Source organism: Ictidomys tridecemlineatus, chromosome 16 (genome assembly GCF_052094955.1).
Source record: "Ictidomys tridecemlineatus isolate mIctTri1 chromosome 16, mIctTri1.hap1, whole genome shotgun sequence".
Lineage (NCBI taxonomy): Eukaryota > Metazoa > Chordata > Mammalia > Rodentia > Sciuridae > Ictidomys > Ictidomys tridecemlineatus.
The window spans coordinates 36,314,766-36,335,178 of record NC_135492.1 but is presented as its reverse complement, the minus strand read 5'-3'; the positions used below and the strand labels follow the sequence as shown (position 1 = coordinate 36,335,178).

The window sequence follows — 20,413 nt, the reverse complement described above, 5'->3', positions numbered from 1 at the left end:
CTGGTGGACAGACACCTGGGGCAAGGCTGAAGGCTCCCTTGGGAGGCTGGGATCTTGTGGAGGCTGCCCGGCCTCCCTTTACTCAGCCTTCTGGGTCAAGCGAGGGCTAGACCAAGAGGTGACCATGACCCACATGGAGTCCTGCGCTCCTGGCCCTCCCTACACAGCCCCGTGGAGTCCGCATCTGATACCTGTCCTGTCCACTGCTTGGGGTGGCTGGGAGGCCCCAAGCCACGGACACTTCCTGCCCCACAGGTGCCCAGCAGGGCATGCGCCCTCACCCCGCCTGTCCAGCCACAGCGTCCTGCCCACGCGGTGCCCAGCAGGCCCTGGATCTGCCCCGTAGCCCGTGGACAGAGCCAGCGCTGTGCCAGGCTCCAGGGTGACCACTGAATTACCAGTCCTGCAGGACTGTCCCCCACCAGCTGATCCCAGAGTTCCCTGTCTGCCTGCGAGATATAGGCCACCAGGCCCCGGGTCCCCCAGCCAGGCCCTGTGTCCCCAGGCCAGGCCTGGGCCCCAGGCTCGTACTCCACGGCCACCAGGGCCTAGGAGGTGTGGCCCTGGGCGCCCAGGGCTGCCCCCTAATAGAGGCCCAGCCCAGGGCCTGATCTGAAGCCTCCCCACGTACCCCATGGGTCACAAAGGGGACACAAAACAGCACTGGCCAAGACTGCCCAGAGGCTGTCCCCACGGCCACAGACCCTGCTGGGGTGCGAGGTCACTCATGGGACGCTCCTGGGTAGCCCGCGGGTGGCACGCAGGCGGGGCTGTCTGCGTCTCTGAGACCCGAGACCCCGTCACCGAGTCCTACCTCAGACACGTTGACACGGCCTTCCAGAAAGGCGCAGTCGGCGGCGTTGTGCGTGCAGACGTGGCGGTATTTGCACCAGTGGCAGGGGAAGGAGCCGTTGACACAGGACAGACAGCTGCAGAGGGAGGGCGGGCGGTGAGCCAGGCCCCGGGCCCACACCCCAGCCGGGAGCGCAGCGCCCCCTGCGCTCCCACCGTGCTGCCCCAGGGCCTTTGCACGTGCTGCTTCTGAGAGAAAACCTCCCCCAAATGGTTTCCCGCCTGCCCTCCTGTCCCCCGGCCCCCGCCTCCACTGTTCTCTTCTCCAGAGCCTTGGTCACCCCACACCAGCGGCCTTCTCTCCAGAACCTCCCTAGTTACTAGCTGATGCCACTACCCCTGGCCATCTGCCCTCTGGGCCCCGAGAGGCCAGGTCTGGGCACTGGACCAGTCCTACTCTAGACTGTCCCCTCCCCGAAGTCCTGGTCTCCGTTCTGCTGCCTGCGGTCCACTGGCTCTCGTGGTGGCCAACGAGAACTTTTATGTGTGACTCTGTACGACACCCCCTGCTCGGGACACAGCCCCACACCCGAGGCCACCACGGGCCCTGTGGGTGGCACTGCCCCCCCGCCCGCTGCCTGTCCCTCTCGGCCTGGCCCGTGCCTGGCGGGTGGCTCTCCTGAAGGCCCCTCCCTGCTCCCTGCCCAGCTGGCCCAGTGGGGGGCCCACGGGGCATCTGCAGAGAGACGGCAGGGGACAGAGGCGGGGCTCGGGGACACTCACGACTGGTGGACGCTGCAGTTGTAGAAGACGAAGTCCACGGACGCGAACTTCTTCCCCGTCTCCTTGGACTTGAGGTACAGCTTCACCACCCGCTGGTCCCCTGGGGAGCACCGCGGGCCTGTCACCAGGGCCACCAGGGCCACCAGGAGGGGACAGAGCCCAGGACAAGGCCAGGCAGGGGAGGACGTGCCCAAGGACCCTGCAGGTCCTCGAGGTCAGCCTCCAGGAGCGCAGGGTCCTCGTGTGGACCCAGGACCCTGTCCCGTTCCTGGTGGTGGCCTTGGGGACTGGATCGCAGGGTGGCCTGGGAAGTCTGAAAGGCACCTAGGGGACGGGTCACAGCAGCCCCGAGGGGTCAGGGCCCGTCACACTCAGGGTAGCCCCCTCCCTGCCCAGCCTGGCACCCCTCCCGCTCCGCCTGTGCCCTGGGTCCCCTCCTGTCACCTACGCAGCCTGGTCATCAGGAGCCACCCATCTGCTGTCCCTACGCAGGGCACGGGGTCCCCTCCAGGCCCATCAGGGGACAGCGGGACCCTCACCCTGGCCCCGCGTGATGGGCGCCACCTCCCTGGCGGAGGGTGAGCGGCAGTGGATGCGGCCATCGTCCAGGATGCCCTCGGACTCCGTGAAGTCCTCAAAGGAGCAGTTGACACCGGCCGAGAGGTCGGGGACGTTCCAAGCCTGCAGCAAGAGCTGGCCACGCGGGAGGGAGGGAGCGGTGAGCGGGCACCGGGGTCCCCACCCCACCCCGTCCCCCGCAGCGGGGTGGCCACACTCACCGGCACCTGGGACACGGTGACAGACACGTTGCGCGGCTGCACGGTCAGCTGCACGCACTGCAGCAGGTCGGAGGCGAAGCGCTGGGGCTCGTCCGCCCGCTCACACGCGTCCTGCCTCGAGCAGCTGCGGTCAGAGGATGCTGAGGCCGGCCAGGGGACCCAGGGCCACCCCCCAGCCGGCCACCACCCAGGGCGGGGACGCAGGGCCCAGCCCGCCACCCTGGGGCGCCCCGCTCCTGGCCACAGTGCTCTGGGCACCTCAGACAGCACAGGAGGCTGGTGGTGCCCTCCCAGGCCAAGGGGCACCAGGTCAAGGTCAAGGCCACCCGACTCACACGCTGTGCAGGACACACCAGCCGCAGTGGGGGTCCCGAGACCCCAGGCACAGCTCGCAGGACGCGTACTGCACACAGCTCTCCACGGGCACCCGCGTCACCTGCGGTGGGAGGCCAGGGGTCAGTCCATCTGGCCCTCAGGCCTCCCTGGTGCTGTCCTCGAAGGCCACTCCTGGCCTCTGCGAGGCCTGGAGGCCAGCCTCTGGTGTCCCTGCTGGCTCACCTCCTCAGCCCCCGGTCCCCAGGTGGTGTAAAGCAGAACAGAGGCAGCCCAAGGAGTCCCAGCGAGGGACAAGAGCCACAGCCCTGGACAGCAGGCCGGCTGACCACGGGCCCCCCCAAGATGGCAGCCACAGCCCCACGGGACGGCCCAGGGACTCTGTGGGTCCCCTGTGCTCTGAAACTGCTCCCTCCAAATCTTGGTCCCCGACAGGGAGGGGCTGGGAGCTCCTAACACCAGGCCCAGGAGAATCGGGACGCAGCGAGGACCCTCACATCTGTCCCCACTCCCCAGGACATGGGTCGGTTGGTGACACAAAAGTGCACAGTGAGCCAGGTGCGGTGGCACACGTTTGTCATCCCAGTGGCTCTGGAGGCTGAGGCAGGAGGACCGCAAGGTGGAGGCCAGCCTCGGCAAAGGCAAGGCCCTCAGCCACTCAGGGAGACCCTGTCTCTAAATAAAATCTAAAAAGGGCTGGGGACGGGGCTCAGGGGTCGAGGGTCCCCGAGTTCAATCCCCAGTACCCCCCCTCCAAAAAAAAGTGCTCCCTGAGACCTGCCCCACAGGTCCACTCGTCCCCTGGGCGTCCCTGTGGAAGAAGAGGTGGCTCCCCACTCACAGTGGACCCCAGCCTCCCCGATGTCCCACGTCACCCCACGCCACCGGGCGCCCACCTGCTTCTCGGTCATGGCGTAGAGGTACTGCCGGTTGGGGCTGAGGACCAGGTCGCGCAGGATGGGACTGCCCTCTTGGGCCACCACGCTCTCGTAGGCCAGGGCCGGGCGGCCACCGTGGTTCGCCAGGTCCACCAGGATCTGCGGCAGCGAGGGGGGTCCTGAGCGGGGCTCTGCGGGTGCCCTTGTCACAGCCCACGCCTGCTCAAGGCTGGAGGTCCCAGCCTCCCCCGCCAGGAAGAGGCTGGGTTCAGAGGAGGCCAAGGTCAGCCACGCGGACTCCCCGCTGGGCCAGGTCCCATCCGTAAGGACAGGGAGCCCACGCAGGGCACCACGGGGCCCAGAGAGTCCCTGGTCCCTTTATCAGTGCACAGAGCCCAGAGCGGAGCAAGGCCCAGGAGGAGAAGGGAGGCCAGGAGTCTGGAGGCCGTGGAGGCCAAGTTGGAGCCCTGGGGTGTCCTGGGGGTTGGGGACACCCCCGGTCAGAAGCCAGCAGCAGAGGAGGCACCTGATGGCATGGAACTGTGTTCCAGGTCCCAGACAAGTCGGGGCCCGTCACCCAGCTCCGCTCCTCTGCCCTGCGCACGAGGCTGCAGTATTTTTAGTTGCTTTTTACCAAACAAATGGATCTCATTAACAGCGCGACCCAGGGGACTCTGCAGAGATGGGACTCGGGGCGTCCTCACAGCCCAGCCGGCCTCCTGGACGGGCCTGGGCCTGCTCCTGCCCACAAGTCACGGGCCTGCCCAGCACGGCCACCTCTGGTCACAGGCGCAGGGACAGGGCAGGCCCAGGGCAAAGGGCTGAGCCAAGGTCTGGCTCCTGCAGCTCCTGGGGCAGGGCCAGGCGGCCAGCGGGTGGGGCGCTGCGACTCTGGCCAAGGAGGCGGCCGTGGAGGGGGAGGGACACATTCCTGAGGGCCCCCGCCCCCCACATCCGCTCAGCTGCTCCCCACCCGGGGCTTAAGTCAAACCAGACCCGGAAGCAAGCGCTGGGCAGGGGGCGGGGACAGCACTGTCACCCACACTCTGGGAACGCTGGCCAGGAGGGGACACCAGGCGGGCAGAGAGCTGAGGCACAGCGCCGGGCGTCCCGTGAGCGGGACAGGGACACCCCCGGCCCTGCGCCCGGCCAGTCCTGCCGTGGCCTGTGGGGGTGGGGACCCAGATGTCCTCCTCCGGGTGCACGACCCCCACGCTCCGGGTTGGGGACAGACGTGCTGCTCCCAGGAGCCGGGCCAGCGGGGGAGCCCGTGTGGGGGCTGAGGTCCCCACCTGTGAAATGGGAAGGAACGGGTCCAGCCGGGGACCCAGACTCCAGACCCAAGCAGGACGCTGCCCGTGTCCCCAACCTGCAGACACCCCGGGAAGACCCCGCGCTGCCCAGTCTGCGGCCCCCCGTGGACCCTCTGGCCCTTCGCCCCGCCCAACATCCAGGGGGGGGGGCTTTCTATATGCACCGACCTCCTGTCCCCACGGGGCCTGTCCCCAGGCCTGCCACCCCCTTCCCACCCAGGGCCAGGCACAGCAGAAGAGGACAGAGTCCTGGACAATCGGGGGACACAGGCCAGCGCAGGCTCCCAGACACCCTGGCCCCCACCCACAGGCATGGGACGGGGCCGACTCGGATGACCGGGACAGGTGGCCCCCAACAGCTGCGGCCAGGGGCACGCGAGGCCAGCTGTCCCTCCACCTGCCCCGCACGGGTCACCCCTGCCCCTTCACACACACACGGGCAGGTCCCGGGGAGGCAGGGCCCCCGCAGAGGGACACAGCAGGAGGCAGCACCCGAAGTAGACAAGACGCTAGGGACAGTCACATCACACTGTGTCCTGAAGAGCCCCCACGTCCAGGCCCAGCCAGGCCTGGGCGCATACGTGTCACGGGGACCCCGGGTGCAAACCAGGCCCCCCTGCTGCACGGGGGACACAGAATCTGTCCCCAAAGTAGGAGGAGCCGGCGCCCACCAGGAGGGCATTGCAGACGGTGGGGCGGGCACAGGGCCAGGGCGGCTGGCAGCACGGAGGGGCCCACGTGCCGCCGCCCACAGCTGTCCACTCCGGGGCCACCCACCTGGTGGCAGCCTGCTCTTGGGGCAGCTGGGCCCAGCCGTTCCCTGGCCACAGCAGCTGGGCCTCTGGCAGAGGTACCCTGGGCGTCCCCTGCCACCTCCAGCCAGGATCTCCTTAGTCTGGACACTTGTCCCCAAGGACCACTGGAATGGCCAGCAGCCCCTCCCCCACACCTGCAAGGACATGGCCCCCGGGACATGGCCACCAGACGGCACCAGGGCACGGGCCCCCCGCCGGCCAGCTCAGGAAGGGACACAGCTCCCCCCACGGCTGGTGCCTGGGCGTCCAGTCCTGAGTCCCCTGTCCCACCTGTACCCTGGGGAGTCACCCCCAGGCTCCCCCGCAGGGAGAGGCCAGGAGCAGGCTGGGTCCCCATGTCCCCTGTGGACAGGGCACGTGCCACCACACGGTGTCCCTGATGGTCCCTATAGACAGCCAGGGAGCAGGCTCGCCCAGTGTCCCCAGGCTGGCCCCCCCCCCGTGGCCACCCAAGGCCTGGCCAACTGCTGCGGAGGGCGGGTGGGCGGGCAGCTGATGGCCTGGCCAGGTCAGCTGTCCATCCAGCCCAGAGGCAACAAAGGGCCCATTCTGCAGGCGGAGGGCAGGCGGGGGCGCCCAGGGGGACGTCTGGCCCGTCCAGGCTGAGAGCCAAGGCCGGCACGCGCCCTAGCTGCCCGGAGGCAGGGGGCTGCCCAGCTTGGCCCTGACCCGGGAGGGAAGATCCACCCCACCACGAGGACGGCCAGGGGCCCCAGGGCTGGGGCGGCCAGCCAGAGGACCGTCACCCACCGCCACACATGCCCCCAGGAGGGGCTGCAGGAGGGGCGGGGGTCTCCTGCGCCATGTCCCCTTCCCTGTCACCAACCTGCGGCACCCCCCCCCCCTGGCTGAGGGCAGGTTCCAGGCCCCTTCCCGGGTCCCCGCCATTCTGCCGGGCCAGGAGGAGTGACCCTGGGAAAGCACTTGGTGACTTCCTCTTGGCAGGAGGCCTCGTGGCTGTGACGGGGCCAGACGCACCTGGCAGGGGACAGGGGACCCAGAATCCTGCGTTTCCCAACCAAACCTTTTTTTTGTTGGGGAGAAGTACGGACCAAGCAGGTCAGGGCCCAGCAGGTGGTGGACAGCCAGGGCTGCCGCAGACCAGCCCCAGCCTGCCCCGGCAGTGACCTCTCGGCAAGCAGGGGACCACTCTGACCCTCGGTCTCCTCATCGCCACCAGCCGTCTCACAGGAGAGTGTGCGGATTCAGGAGCTCACAGCTCCACGGGGTGGGACAGAGGGACACAGCGGGCACAGACCCCTCGGGCTTCAGTCACCCTGACCCAGGGCTTGGCTGGGGTCCCTGTCCGGCCCTGCCCCTCCTGGCCTTCCCAGTAGCTCCAGCCCTCTGAGCTGCTCCAGCCTCCCCAGCCACCGCGGGCCCCGTCTGCCCAGGGAGGAGGGGACGGCCCAGTGTGGAAGCCACCTCTCCCGGGCTGTCGTGGGTCTGGAGGGGACTCTGCTGGCCACTGGGAGGCAGAAGCCCGCACACTCACGCTCACGCACCACCAGCTCCCGGGCTGAGCAGCCCTCGTCAGACCAACAGGGCCAAGGAGGGGACCTTCCCTGTCTCCTTGGTGGCCCGCCGACCCAGAACAGTCACAGGCGGACACAGCTTTCCAGGAAGCACAGATGTCCAAGCCACTGCCCCAAAAGTGCAGGACCACAGCCCTGGCCACAGCAGGACACCCACAGCAACTGCGCATGGGAGCCGACAGCCGGGTCCCCTCCCTTCCCTACCAGTGACCACAAGCTGGACACAGCACACAGCCAACAGGGACCCCACCTGGACCTCGAACCAGCAAGAGAGCCAGGTGCAGTGGCCCACGTCTGTCATCCCAGCGGCTCAGGAGGCTGAGATGGGAGGATCTCAAGGTGGAGGCCAGCCTCAGCAACTTAGTAAGTCCCTGAGCAACTCAGGGAGACTTTGTCTCTAAATAAAATGCAAAACAGGGATGGGGACGGGGCTCAGGGGTCGAGTGCCCCTGAGTCCAATCCTCAGTACCAAAAAAAACTCCAAAAACCAACACCCAGCAAGAGAGACGAGAATCAGACGACAGGTCACGAGGCCCGGGCGGCCCTGCAGAGGCCTAGCAGGTGGTCCGACACATGCCCACCACAACCACACGTGAAGCTCAGTGCTGGGCCGCGCTGTCCCTGACCTGCAGGACACAAGGCCTCGTCCACCTGGAGGCAGGGGACACGCTGGAGCGTGCAGCTGAAATGCACACGCGACGCAGACGGGCCTCTCATGGAGGCCGGGCACCGGGAGGCCCGGCCACGAGAATCCAGGCTCCACAGACGGAGGCCAGCCAGGGTGGTCCCTGGGTGCTGCTGTGTCGTCACGCGACACCTGACCGCAGGCCTCCATGTGCCCTTGTGGACTCACCACGGTGGGGCACGACGGGGACTCTCTTGGGGACATGGGGACCCTCCTGCAGCAGGGCTTCCAGAGACGAGGGCCTCTGGAGGTGAGGAGGGGTTGCTTGTGCCCAGACCCCGAGCAGCACACAGTAGGCGCTCTGCAGGGACGCGTGTGACGAAGCAGAGCCATTGCAAAGGGAGAAGGGTCAGGCAGGGGTTGAGGCCGGAGCCCAGAGGGGAGGCTGAGGCAGGAGGATCTCACGTCCTGCCAGCACCAGGACGCACAGGAAGGGCCCTCCCCCAGGTGTGGGCCACCGGGGTGCAGGAGCTGGCCCCTGACACTCTGCCCATCACAGGCCAGCTGCCAGCGATCACAGTCAAGAGACCTCAGAGCCCAGCGACACAGATCGTCCTGAAAAACCGGACGCGCAGGTGACGGGCACATCATCAGGCCTGGCACGGTGACCAGAGAGGGCTGGGCGGCGCCTCCGACGGGCCCAGTCCCCTGGGTCCCGCTGCAGCCGCGTGAGGCCGGCCCGGGGTGCCCCTTGGTTGCCCAGCGACAGGGCGGGGACTGTCCCCTTCTGCACTGCAGACAGGGGAACCCGGGCCACAAGAGGCCGGGCCCTGAGGTCCCTGCCAGGGCGCACGCTCCTTGGGAGAAGCTGTGCCCAGGGCTGGGGACCCGCAGGAGGAGGGTAGAGAGGGTCCTGCAGGAGGTGGCCTGGGAGGGGGAGGGGCAGGGGACAGGCAGGACTCGGGGGCCCCCAACCAGGCGCACGGCGGAGGCTGGCGGGTCTTCGATGAATGGGCTGCGATTTTACACGACAGCACGTTTGGCAGGACCTGGCCCCGGGCCAGCCATGTCCCCTGGGCTCCCCAGATGCTTTTTAAAGCCCCGGAAGGACAAGGCCTGGGAAAGAGGGGGCGTGGCCAGCCCTGCAGGGTTAGGATGGTAGGGCGGGGCCAGGGCGGTGGGGCGGGGCCAGGATGGTGGGCGGGGCCAGGGCGGTGGGCGGGGCCAGGGCGGTGGGCGGGGCCAGGGCCAGTGGGGACCGTCCAGGGTGGTTGGGCGAGGCCAGGGCCGGCTGGGTGGGGCCAGGGGCAGGGTGGGGCGGGGCCAGGGTAGGGCGGGGCCAGGATGGTGGGGCGGGGCCAGGGCGGTGGGCGGGGCCAGAGCCAGTGGGGACCGTCCAGGGTGGTTGGGCAGGGTGTCCCCAGGGTCCAGGCTCTAGCCTGGCAGCAGAGAGAGCAGGAGGCGGGGACAGGGCACCCACTGTGGCCGGCCTCAGGGGACAGGAGGCAGCTCCAAGTAAACACAGGGAGAGAGGGAGGCCCGCCCTGCCCAGCAAGGAGAGGATCTGCCCTGGCCCTGACCCTGGAGCAGGGCCACCCCCTCCCAGGCAGGGACCTAGGGGGAGGATGGGCAGAGGGAGACTCCGAGGCACCACGGGAGGCTGGAAATAGAGGCCACAGCAACCTCAACGGACCTCACCCAACACCCACGGTGCACGGCGCCCCGGGCAGGTTCAAGGGCAAGAGGACAAGCAGGCAGCCCCCTTGGCTAGGTCAGGGGCAGGCAGGGGACCCCACACGCCCGCAGCGGGGGACAAAGGCCACTGAAGGAAGAGCTGAGCGCTCTCAGAAAGCGGCCAGGTCTCTCGCCACGTCCTCCAAGGATCCACCAAAAAAAAAGGGAAGGGGCCTGGAGCCAGCAGCCCCCCTGCCTCGGTTTCCTCATCTGTCAAACTGAGAACTCCCAGTGTGAGCGCTCCCTGCAGGGCCCCAAGGAAGCAGGAAGCCGCCAGGTTCTGGAGAGGCCGTGGGAAAATCTGAGGCTCAGAGAGGGTAAGCGGCTGGCTGGAGGTCACACAGCTCATCAGGAGGGAAACAGAGATCCATGCCAAGCCCACCGTGTGTCCACTGAGGTCCAAAAGGTACTCCACGGGGCCCGAGGGACGCTTCGACAGGTTCATGACCCCCCACAGCGGGGCAGAAGGGTTCTCACGGTCCTAAGTCCCTTACCCATGTGGCCCTGCCTGTGTCCTGGGGCACATCCGATCCAACTGCAGAGCCACCCCCAGGCTCTGACGTCACCGGGCCAGCAGCCCCGGGCACAGCTGGCCCCATCCACTCAAGAGCCACACGAGCCTCCATCTCCCCAGTACCCAGGTGGCAGGACGGGCGCCCAGGACCGGGGGCTGTGACCCTCTGAGGTCACAGCATGACTAGCAACGCGAGGCCCAGGGGACACAGCGACTCAGCCTCCCGCCAGGCTGCGCTGAGCCTGTTTTGTATTTCAGTTAGACACAAGGTCTCCCTGAGCTGCTTAGGGCTTTGCTGTGGCTGAGGCTGGCCTCTACCTCGAGATCCTCCTGCCTCAGCCTCCCAAGCTGCTGGGATCAGAGGCGTGCGCCACCAGGCCCAGCAGATTAACCCAAGAGAGCCGGGTCCCCTGGTGGGTGGCAGGCTCTGGGGCACCCAGCTACGGCTGAACCCCAACACCCACCCACCCACCTAGAGAATGTATGGTGATTTCCCCAGCTCCTCAGGCCCCCCTGGTACCATGAGTGCGTGCTGAGTGGCGGGTTTGGGGCCCCACCCCAGAGCCACAGGGCAGCCCCTGCGCGGCCAGGTCTCTGAAGTCACCCTGCTCCTCCAGCACCAGCCTGTGGGGGGGCAGCGGGCACTGCCCTTGGCCTGCTCTTGGCCTGGCCTCTGGTGGAGGCCGGGCCGGGGCGGAGTGCTGTGTCAGCAGACACTGGATCTCAGGGCGCAGTGGGGAGGGGGCCGCGCAGGCCCGCCCTGCCCCCCTGGAGGTCACCCTGCACCTTTGGAATCCAGCCGCAGTGTCCCCAGGCCCCAAGCTCCCGAACAGACAAGTCCTGAAGGTCCCCTTGTGGAATGGCCTTGGCACAGAGAACGCGGGAGGGGTCAGGGTGACCCGATGGCCCGTGCCCGGAGACCAGAGGGAGCCCAGAGGGGAGATGGGTCCTTCAGAAGGACCCCAGGCTAAGGTCAGCCCTCGAGGTCACTCAGCCTGGCCCAGAGTGACGTCCCCACACCACTCCTCCACCAGCACGAGTGGCAGCAGAGGGCTCAGGACAGAGCTGGGCAGAGTCCCATTGTCCCTGAACAAGTCCCTTAATCTGACTGAGCCTGGGGTCACCCGCAGGAAAGTGTGATGGTTCCACCTGGCTCTGGTGGCCCACGCCTGTCATCCCAGTGGCTCGGGAGGCTGAGGCAGGAGGATGGCAAGGTGGAGGCCAGCCTCAGCCACTCGGCGCCGTCCTTGTGCTTGGGATGGGGCGTTCACCGGCCCCCGGCCACCGTCCCCCGCAGCAGTCCCCAGCCTACCTTGCGGATGCGGCCGCTGCGCGTCCCGGCGAACACCACGGTGCGGCCCCGGTAGTCGTAGGCAGCCACAGCGGTTAGTCCGTCGTCCTTGTCCACAAACAGGGGCGTGCCCTCGATGGTGACCGTGCCCCCCAGGGGCTGGTTGAAGTCCTGTCCGCAGAAGTCGTCGTCGATCTGCAGGGGCTGCAGGGAAGGACAGGTGAGCCCCACAGAGGGCCCCGATGCGAGGGGCTGCAGGCCCATTTCACAGACGGGAAAAGGGAGGCCCAGGCTGTGGGCACGCCTCCCGGGCCCAGCCACCCGCTGGCCCTGCGCCTGACTCTGGGTCCCTGGGGAAGGAAGGACGGGTGACCAGTGTAGCAGGTGGCCTCAGGGGTCTGGCCAGCGATGGACAGGAGAGGAGGGGACAGGTGGGGACGGGTGACAGCACAGTCCCTCCTCTGCAGAGGTGTGGCCCTGGCCACCAGAGGGGGCGTGGAGACAGACAGGATCCAGTTCAGAGGGGACAGCCCGTGGCATCCAAAGGCAAAGGGAGGGGCCGGCTGTGCATGTAGGAAGCCATCGATCGCGAGGCTCCGGAGATGGCCAGGGGGACAGCTGGGGGACTGTCCCACTGCGAAGCCGAGGAGGAGAGACAGGGCACAGGGAGAGGAAAGAGGATGGGACAGGCCACTGATGTGGCCAGAGCAGGGCTGGGGGCGCCTGGGAACCACCCCAGGCACACAGGACGCCTCCCGGCTCTGGGGACAGGGCACGGGGCAGCCAGGGTGAAGCACCCCCTCTGGGCATCCGTGTCCCCACTCCTTCCTCAAAAGGCCCCGGGGAGGGGACAACCGTATCCACCAAAGGCACTCAGAACCCCGGCCACACACGCCACCCCGCTGCGCCCCAAGAAGAGCCAGTGCCTGTCCTGGTGGGGACCCTGGAGGACGGAAACCAGAGAGGGACAGGTTTTCCTGGGCCACCTAGCAGGTCCCGGGCAGCGGTGGCAGAGGGCTCAGGGCAGAGCTGGGCAGAGTCCCACTTCCCCTGAACGAGTCCCTTGGTCTGACTGAGCCTGTCCTCCCAGCAGCTCTGGAGGCTGAGGCAGGAGGATCGCAAGGTGGAGGCCAGCCTCAGCAACAGCGAGGCCCTGAGCCACTCAGCGAGACCCTGTCTCTTAATAAAATATAAAAAGGGCTGGGGACGGGGCTCAGGGGTTGAGCGCCCCTGGGTTCAATCCCTGGGACCAAAAAAAAAATGACTTTAATGGTTCCCTCGAGGTGAGCGTGGGAACATGGAGGAGAGCCGAGGCCTGGCCCCCATCAGTAAGTGCTGGAGGCTGCAGCCCAGCACAGGGGAGGCCCAGCTGGGGCAGCATCAGGCCCACTGTCTCTGGTGGCACAACCATAGCCTGTTGGGGACTGTCATCTGGCAGGAGGGCCCAGGAGAGAGGCGCACAGCCAGGAAAACATGAGGGAGAGATAAAGGCTCTGGAGATGGTGCCCACTGGGGTGAGGCCCAGTGCTGCCTCTTGGGACCAGAGTCACGTCCATACATCTCCTTGAGCCTCAGCCCCCGTGTCTGAAAACCAGGGACAGGAGCCAGCTGGCCAGCACCCCACATGGGGCCAAGCACGCTGTGGATGACCCATCCAATGTCCCCAGGGGGCTTGTGGGCCATTTGGGCAGGGTGCTTGTTACCCCATCTCCCCAGCACCTGGCAGGGCACTGTCATGGCTAGAAAGAGGATCTGGGGGTCAGCATGACCCCCTGCCACACAGGACAGCAGCAGCCCTTGCCTCACAGGGCTGAGCTCCCTGGTGGCCAAGAGCAGGGCCTGGACACAGCAGGAGCCATCCTGGTATGTGGACAAGAACTGGACGCGGGGGGTGCACGCCTGTCATCCCCAGGGGCTCTGGAGGCTGAGGCAGGAGGATCGCAAGGTGGAGGCCAGCCTCAGCCACTGAGCCACTCAGCGAGACCCTGTCTCTGAATAAAATCTAAAAAGGGGCTGGGGCCGGGGCTCAGGGGTGAAGCGCCCCTGGGGTCCATCCCTGGGGGGCGGGGCCGGGCCCTGGTCAAGGTCACGTCCAGTCCAGCGGCTGCGCACTCACCGAGTTGATGCAGCCCAGCTCCTTGTTGAGCAACCAGGGCAGCGACAGCTTGCCCTCCCCGCGGTAGCAGGACTGGATGCGCTCCTTGATCTTCTCCTTGATGGCGCGCAGCGTGAAGAGGCAGAGCGCGGACTCCTTGGGGGGCTTGACCCGGTTCTTCTGGCCCTGGGCGAACACGGTGAACAGCACGTCCTCGTCGTCGGCCAGGCCCAGCTGGCGGGCCAGCGCGCGGCCGGGCCGGCTCAGGTAGGCGTCCTGCACCAGGCGGTACTCGACGCCCGCCTGCTGGCAGCCGATGGGGAACTCGACGTACGAGTAGAACTTGGGGTCGTCGACGCACAGGCGCACGATCTTGGAGGTGAAGAAGTGCTCGCCGGCCGCGTCGGGGGACGTGAGCTGGGTGTCCAGCTGCAGCGTGAGGTAGTACACGAACTGCTCGCTGCGAAAGCTGTACACGTAGTAGATGTCAAAGGCGGGGAACTTGGACAGGGTGTCCGACGGGATCTTGAGCTGCGATGACACGAACTCATCCTGGTACACGAAGCCGAACATGTCCGCGTCCTCCTCGTTGGCCATGAGCCGCCGGCTTGACAGCGTGGGAAAGTACTCGGATTTGCCGTCGATGGGGGTCCCCACGAACAGCTTGGCCTGGCCCTGGCCGGGGGTCCCCGCGATCAGCACCCCGGCCATGCTGCCGGCCTCGCGCACGCTCGACAGGTAGTGCTCCTTGCGGTGGTGAGGCTCGCCCAGCTTGAAGAGGTCGTCCAGGCGCAGGAACTGGCAGATGCCCTGCGACGCGCTGCCACACGCCAGCAAGCGGTTGGCGGCATAGTCCAGCAACAGCAGCTTGTTCACGTTGTCCGTGCTGCCCAGGCCGTGCGGGCACGACTGCACGCTGGGCGGCGGGTAGCACTTCTCGTTGTCCTCCACGGGGCCCGTCACGTGCGCCCGCAGCAGGGTCAGGTTCCCCGACAGCTTGTAGATGCGGTTCACCGCGCCCACGTACACCTCGCCCGTCTGCTCGTGCACCACCAGGTGGGTGAGGCCCCAGTCGCTGGCCACGAAGGTGCGGAAGGCAGGTGGCGGGGTCCCGTCCGTCCTGGGCGAGCCTGCAGCCACCCAAAGGCCCCCTAACAGCAGCAGGGGCAGCAGCATGGAGAGCGCCTGCGGGCGCAGAGGTGGCAGCGGCATGGCGCGCCCGGGCCTTGGGCCTCGGTGCTCAGGTCCTGCAGGGGCGAGCATCACGGGGCCGGGAGCTGCAGCCCTGGGGGAGAAGGGGCAGGAGAAGGCCGGTGAGCATGAGCGCAGCACGCGCGCAAAGAGCGCGCACGTCCTGTCCAGCGCGTGCGCATCCTGCGCAGACTCCGCGCACGCGCATCCTGTGGACCCCTTCACCGCACTCCAAGAGGAAGGGCCGCTCCTCCCGGCAGAGAGCCAGAAGCTAGGAGACGTCACCCTCCTGGCCTGGGCGCAGACTGCCCGCAAAGCACGCAGGTCCTGTCCAGGGCGCGCGCATCCTGCGCGGACCCCTTCACCGCACTCCAGGAGGAAGGGCTGCTCTTCCCGGCAGAGAGCCAGAAGCTAGGAGAGGTCACCCTCCTGGCATATGGGCGCAGAGAGCGCGCAAAGCACGCACGTCCTGTCCAGCGCGCGCGCATCCTGCGTGGACTTCCCACGCACATCCTGCGCGAACCCCTCTACCACACTCCGGGAGGAAGGGCCTCTCCTCCCTGCAGGGAGCCAGAAGCTAAGAGAGATCACCCTCCTGGCCGGGGCCCTGCAGGCAGCCAGGGGTGAGCCAGGTGTCACGGAGACCAAGCAGTGGTTACCACAAGCAGCACAGGACACCTGCTTGCGCCAATTCCATGCCTGTGCCCTGCCACTGCTGGCAGAGGGGAACCACCCCTGGGGGTGACAAGGGCCTGGGGTCTAGACTGGAGTCACCGCTGACATTCCAAGTTGAACAGGATTCCTCTGACTCAGAGCCTGGCTACGCCCCAGGGAGACAGACCCCTGGCCAAGCTCCTCATTCCCAGTGACACTTCCCTGGCTGGGGCTGTGGGGGACACGCACCACTGTTGTCCTGTAAAAGCTGGACACAGGCGGGCTTCCGAGCTCATTCCCAGATCCACATCCAGGCCCCCTTGAGTCCCCACCCAAACACAGGGCTGCCCCCAGGGTAAGTGGACCTTCTAGATGTGTCCCCAAAGCCTGCTCTCACAGGTCCCCCTGAGGGCAGCCTGGTTCCATCCCACAGGCCTCTATTGGGTGCCCGCGGGGAACGTGCCCCGTAAATACAGAACCCACCTCCTGACCCAGTACCAGGGTGGGCGCAGCACGGGGCCAGGGCCTGTGCCCAGCGCGCACCAAGCATGCACACGAGGTCACCATGCCCCAAACCTGGGCGTGACCGTCGGATCCTGCCGTGGCACCCCGCTGACTCTGGGCGCCACCTCCTCCCAGCACGGGCGCTGGCGCCCAGGCACTGGGTCCAAGCCGGACTCTCAGGACGCGCCCCTTCCCCAGCCTCAGTTTACCCACCTGTAAAGGGGGTGACCCCGGGCCTCACCTGGATGAGAGGAAGAGGATGGCCTGCCCATGTGCTGGGGGCCTCTCCCCACTCCTGGCTGAACCCCCCCGAGGCTGCAGATACCTTCCTCCTGACTCCCGGCCAATGCCCTCCCTGCGGCTGGGCAGCCCCATTTCTCAGGTGGAACAACTGAGGCCTAAAGATGTCGTCTGCGGCCACAGTCCAGCCAGCTCCTGGGCCTGCGTGTCCGCACCTAGAGTGCCCTGCTCGGGTGTCACCGGAGACATCTCCCATGAACTGCTCCCTGAAGGCACCCGCTCACAGTGCCCAGTGCCCTGTTTTAGTCTGTGGTTTTTTGTTACCTATTGTTCCCAGACACTGCCCCTGACAGAATGGCAGCTCTGACACAGGAGGGCCTGGCTAGGTGTGGTTCGCCACTATCTCCCCAAAGCCAAGCCCGGTGCATGCCTCTAATCCCTGCACAGGCTCAGGAGGCCGAGGCAGGAGGATCAAAAGTTGGAGGCCAGCCTCGGCAACACATCAAGGCCCTGAGCAACTCAGCGAGACCCTGTTTCTCCATAAAATCCAAAAAGGGCTGGGGATGGGGCTCAGGGCTTAAGTGCCCCTGGGTTCAAGCCTCAGTATAATAATAATAATAATAAAAAAATTCAAGAGTATTGTCTGCCTCTCTCCTCCTGCCCCCACCCTCTGTCCAGTGCCCATCTGCTGCTCAGCTGTGGAAACTGAGGCTCAGGGCAGCAAAGCGCTTTGGCTCGACTCTCAGAGCAGAAGCCCGTCTGGGCTCCCCCCAGCAGGCTGTTGGTTGCCTTTCCTGGTCATGGACATCACACCCCCAGCTCAGCAGCCGGGAGAGGATCCTCTACCGCCCCCACTAGAGGCCAGAGGCGGACCTGGGAGCCAGGAGACAGGTTCCCTGCCCGGGCAGCAGCGGGCCTGGGCTGACAGCTGAGCGCATTGCAAAGAAAACATGAATCACTCACCGTTTATCAGTTCAAAGCAGCCCTGCAATTACCAGGGGCCGGGCTGTCCCCTCCTCTGGGATAATTATACACGTCTTAATGCAATTATGGGCTCTACTTTTTATATTAAACAGGAGGGACCCGGTTGAAGAAGCCACCATCCCAACTCCAGCCTGGCCCAGGGCCCACTCTGTCTCCTCCCAAGGAAAGAACTGGCCTGGGGCGGGGGGCACCCGATTGCCAGCCAGGGAAAGGGATCCCAGGCCGATGCTGGCTCCCTCACACCCACCGTCTAACAAAGGCCACGCAGGACCAGGCTGGGGCTACTTTTTCTGCCTCAGAGATACAGGACTCAGGGCTCAGACAGACCCAAGGTCACCCAGCTAGTCCCAGCAAAGTAGGGGCCAGATCCAGAGCTTCTGCAGACAGCCCCTGGGGTACCTAGGAAATCTGCAGAGGCGCGATTGCCCCAGGCCTGGGGTGTGCCCAGGAAAAAGTACCCAAAGGTGCGCTTGGGCGCAGGGAGGACCCGCAGATGCTGTTCTCCACGGAGAAGGGAGGGATGCTGGCCAGCCACTGTGGCCTGCACAGGCTGCCCTAGGGGGTCTCACTGGGAGGACCAGGCATACTGGGCACACTGGTGGGGGACGAGGGGCGATTCTGTGGCGCAGGGCAGCAGGAGGAGAGACCTGGCACCGGAATGTGCTGGACATGCAGATGAGGTCGGTGCCAGGCTGAGTCAGAGCCAGGCCAGGAGGGCAGAGCGGGTGTTGGGTGTACCGAACGGGGCCAGCCACCCAGAGGAGCCAAGCTACAGGCAGGTGCAGCGCTGTGACCCGGGGGGACTCCACGCCTGGACTGCATGGGACCGGCGCTTCAGTGGGGCATGCAGATCCATGTCCCCTTCCCCCTCCCAGACCTGATGACACCACGGCTCCTCTTTTGCCCCAAGAAACAAAGACCTCAGAAGGATGACAACCGATACCGTCCCACTCTGGATCCTTCCGGGGCTTGGACAGGTGGGGAGGGACGTGGGGGGACATGGAAGACAATCACACGGTGCCCAGAGGTATTTCCAGCGGCATCCAGAAAGGGGGCTGCCCTGGTCACCCCCACCTCCCCCCATCGGAGGACACAGAAGGTGGTTCCAAGTGGCGCTGATCCCCATCAGCCCTACGGGACCAGGCAGGACCTGGAGACACCTTGCTGTTCTGCTCTCGGAAAAAGTGCCAGCTGCTGGCGATTGGCTTTGGGGGTGCCCTCTCCTCTGCCAGCTGCTCTGACATGCTCCAGACATGAGCATCTTCCTGGGGGGGCACCAAACAGGCAGGCCACGACCTAGGGGCCCAGCAGTCCAGCACAGGGGACATGCCACGTTCACCGCCACCCCGAGAGCACCCAGCTGAGCCACACAGGGCTTGCAAGACCCCAGCCTCCGCCCCGGCCTGTCCCCCCTCTCTGACCGCAATGCCTTTCCAGGGTCCCAGGTGCCCGGACGCCTGACCCTGAAGCAGACTCTGCCAGGGTTGGCCTCTCTGCCTGGGGCATGCACGGGACTGGGGACCTCCATCAGGGCCAGGCAGAACCGGGGCACACCTAGCTCTGCCCCGTTCCTCTCCCGCACACCCCAAACCAGTGGGGAGGGAGGGGGCCTGGGGCATGCTCCCCAAGGACCCCCCTGGGAGCAACCATGAGCCCCACCCCACCCGGACTGGGATGAGGAGGTGAGCCAGCACCGCAGCCCGCGGCAGGAGCGGGACTGAGGGGACAGAGGCTCGGCCATGTCCCATCCCCCCACACACACCCCTTTCTTTCAAGGGGCGTGGCCCCAGCACCCCACAGGCACGCAAAGGTAGCTCAGGGCACCAAGCAGCCCCTGTCACCCTCCATCCCGGGCTGCAGCCGGGATCTCACCAGGGGCACCGGGGCCTCCCTGGAGTCCCCTGCTCCCGCTTCCTGGAGGCAGCCCCGGATCAGCCGGTCGCCGCCACCAGCTACGTTGCACACCAGGCCCGGGACGGTCCAGGAAGCCATGGAAGGCCTCCGAAGGGAGCGAAATGACCCTGGGGAGGCCCTGCTGGGGGGGGGGGAGGCCGAGGAGGCCCAAGCAGGGCTGGCCTCCCGGGTGCCACCCGCACCGCCCCCTCCCAGCCCCGTGGCGGCCCTGCGGGCCTGGGCTGGACCCAGCGCCCAGCTCCCGGCACCCGGGGCCAGAGGAGGCGGGGGCGGGCGGCGGTCCCCAGGAAGCGGTTCCAACTTCCACCCCGGCGCGCAGGGCCGCCCAGGGCGCAGCGCCCCCAGACCCGCCCGGGCCCCCGCGGTCGCCGCCGAGCCCTGCCCGGGCCTGCCCAGCCCGACGACCGCCGCGGCCCCAGGTCCGAGCCCGCGATCCAGCGCCCGGGCGCGGACCGGGCCCCCGCAGGGCCCTCCCGGAGGGGCCGCCGCAAACTTTCTCTCCTGCCTTTGGGGAGGGGGCAGCGCCCGTCCCCGCCGCGCCGCCCCGGAGCGCTGCCCGGAGGACCTCAGCGGGCCGGGGTGGCCGTGGTGGCCCGGGTGGCCGTGGTGGCCCGGGTGGCCGGGGCGCGCGGAGGAGGAGGAGGAGGAGGCCGGGCGCTGGGCCTGGGGCCGCGGTCCGATGGGGCCTGGCGGGGACGCGGCAGCTCAGCGCCCGCGCCGTGGCCGCGCCCGGACACACGCGGGCGCCCGGCCGGAGCCGCAGGGACACGCGGAGCGCGGACACGCGCGCCGCAGTCCCCCGCGCACACCCCCTGCCCGGCCGCCCGCGGAGCGCCCCGCCGGAGGCCGCCCCCCGCACCCCGCATCCCGCCGGGCGCCTGCCCCGGGCCCCCGACCCCCGCCCGGGCCCGGCCGCCGTCCTCGGGTCCCGCTCCCCGCCCACCCGCCCCGCGCAGCGCCGCGGGGAAAGTTGCGCCCCGACTCACCGGCTGCCCCGGGGCGCGCCCCGCCGCCGGCCATCGCCGCGCCCCGCCGCCCGCCCCGCCGCCGCCTGCCCCGCCGCGGGGCCGCCGAAGCCGCGCAGGCCGCCCAGGCCGAGGCCGCCGCCGCCGCGCCCGGGCTCCGCTGCGTGGCCGCGCCGCCGCTGCCCAGCATGAATGGGGCGCCGAGCGCCGCGCGGCTGCGGACCGGCCTCGCTCTCGCCGCCCGCGGAGCGCTGCGCCGCGCGCATGCGCCGCCCCGAGCTCGGGGGCGGGGCCGGCGGGGGCGGGGCGGGAGGCGGGACCCGCCGCGGCCTCCAGAGGGCGCTCTGCCCCGCGCCGCGCGCCCGCCGGGCCCCACCGCCCGCCTTCAAAGGGCGATGCTGCCACCCGCCTCAAGTCGCTGTGGTCGCCGGGGCCTCGGAGGGGCGTCCCGGGAGTCCAGCGCGCCCGGGCTGG

At 67.8% G+C, this 20,413-nt stretch overlaps 1 protein-coding gene across 2 annotated transcripts in view; it reads right to left on the bottom strand.

Moving 5' to 3' along the window:
• Plxna1 (plexin A1) overlaps positions 1 to 20,024 on the bottom strand; it is a 44,621-nt gene extending 24,597 nt beyond the window's left edge. Inside the window, exons 1-9 of one of the 2 annotated variants that reach the window (XM_078033884.1) lie at positions 19,961 to 20,024; positions 13,509 to 14,772; positions 11,414 to 11,596; positions 3,584 to 3,724; positions 2,690 to 2,790; positions 2,355 to 2,478; positions 2,115 to 2,268; positions 1,576 to 1,675; positions 815 to 929 (exon numbers count right to left, since the gene is read on the bottom strand). In XM_078033884.1, the coding sequence (XP_077890010.1) occupies positions 815 to 929; positions 1,576 to 1,675; positions 2,115 to 2,268; positions 2,355 to 2,478; positions 2,690 to 2,790; positions 3,584 to 3,724; positions 11,414 to 11,596; positions 13,509 to 14,750 (2,160 nt within the window). In that variant the 5' untranslated portion in view covers positions 14,751 to 14,772; positions 19,961 to 20,024. The remainder of the gene's footprint in view (positions 1 to 814; positions 930 to 1,575; positions 1,676 to 2,114; positions 2,269 to 2,354; positions 2,479 to 2,689; positions 2,791 to 3,583; positions 3,725 to 11,413; positions 11,597 to 13,508; positions 14,773 to 19,960) is intronic. The other variant, XM_078033886.1, reaches the window with a different exon arrangement.
• Between the last annotated feature and the right edge of the window lie 389 nt (positions 20,025 to 20,413).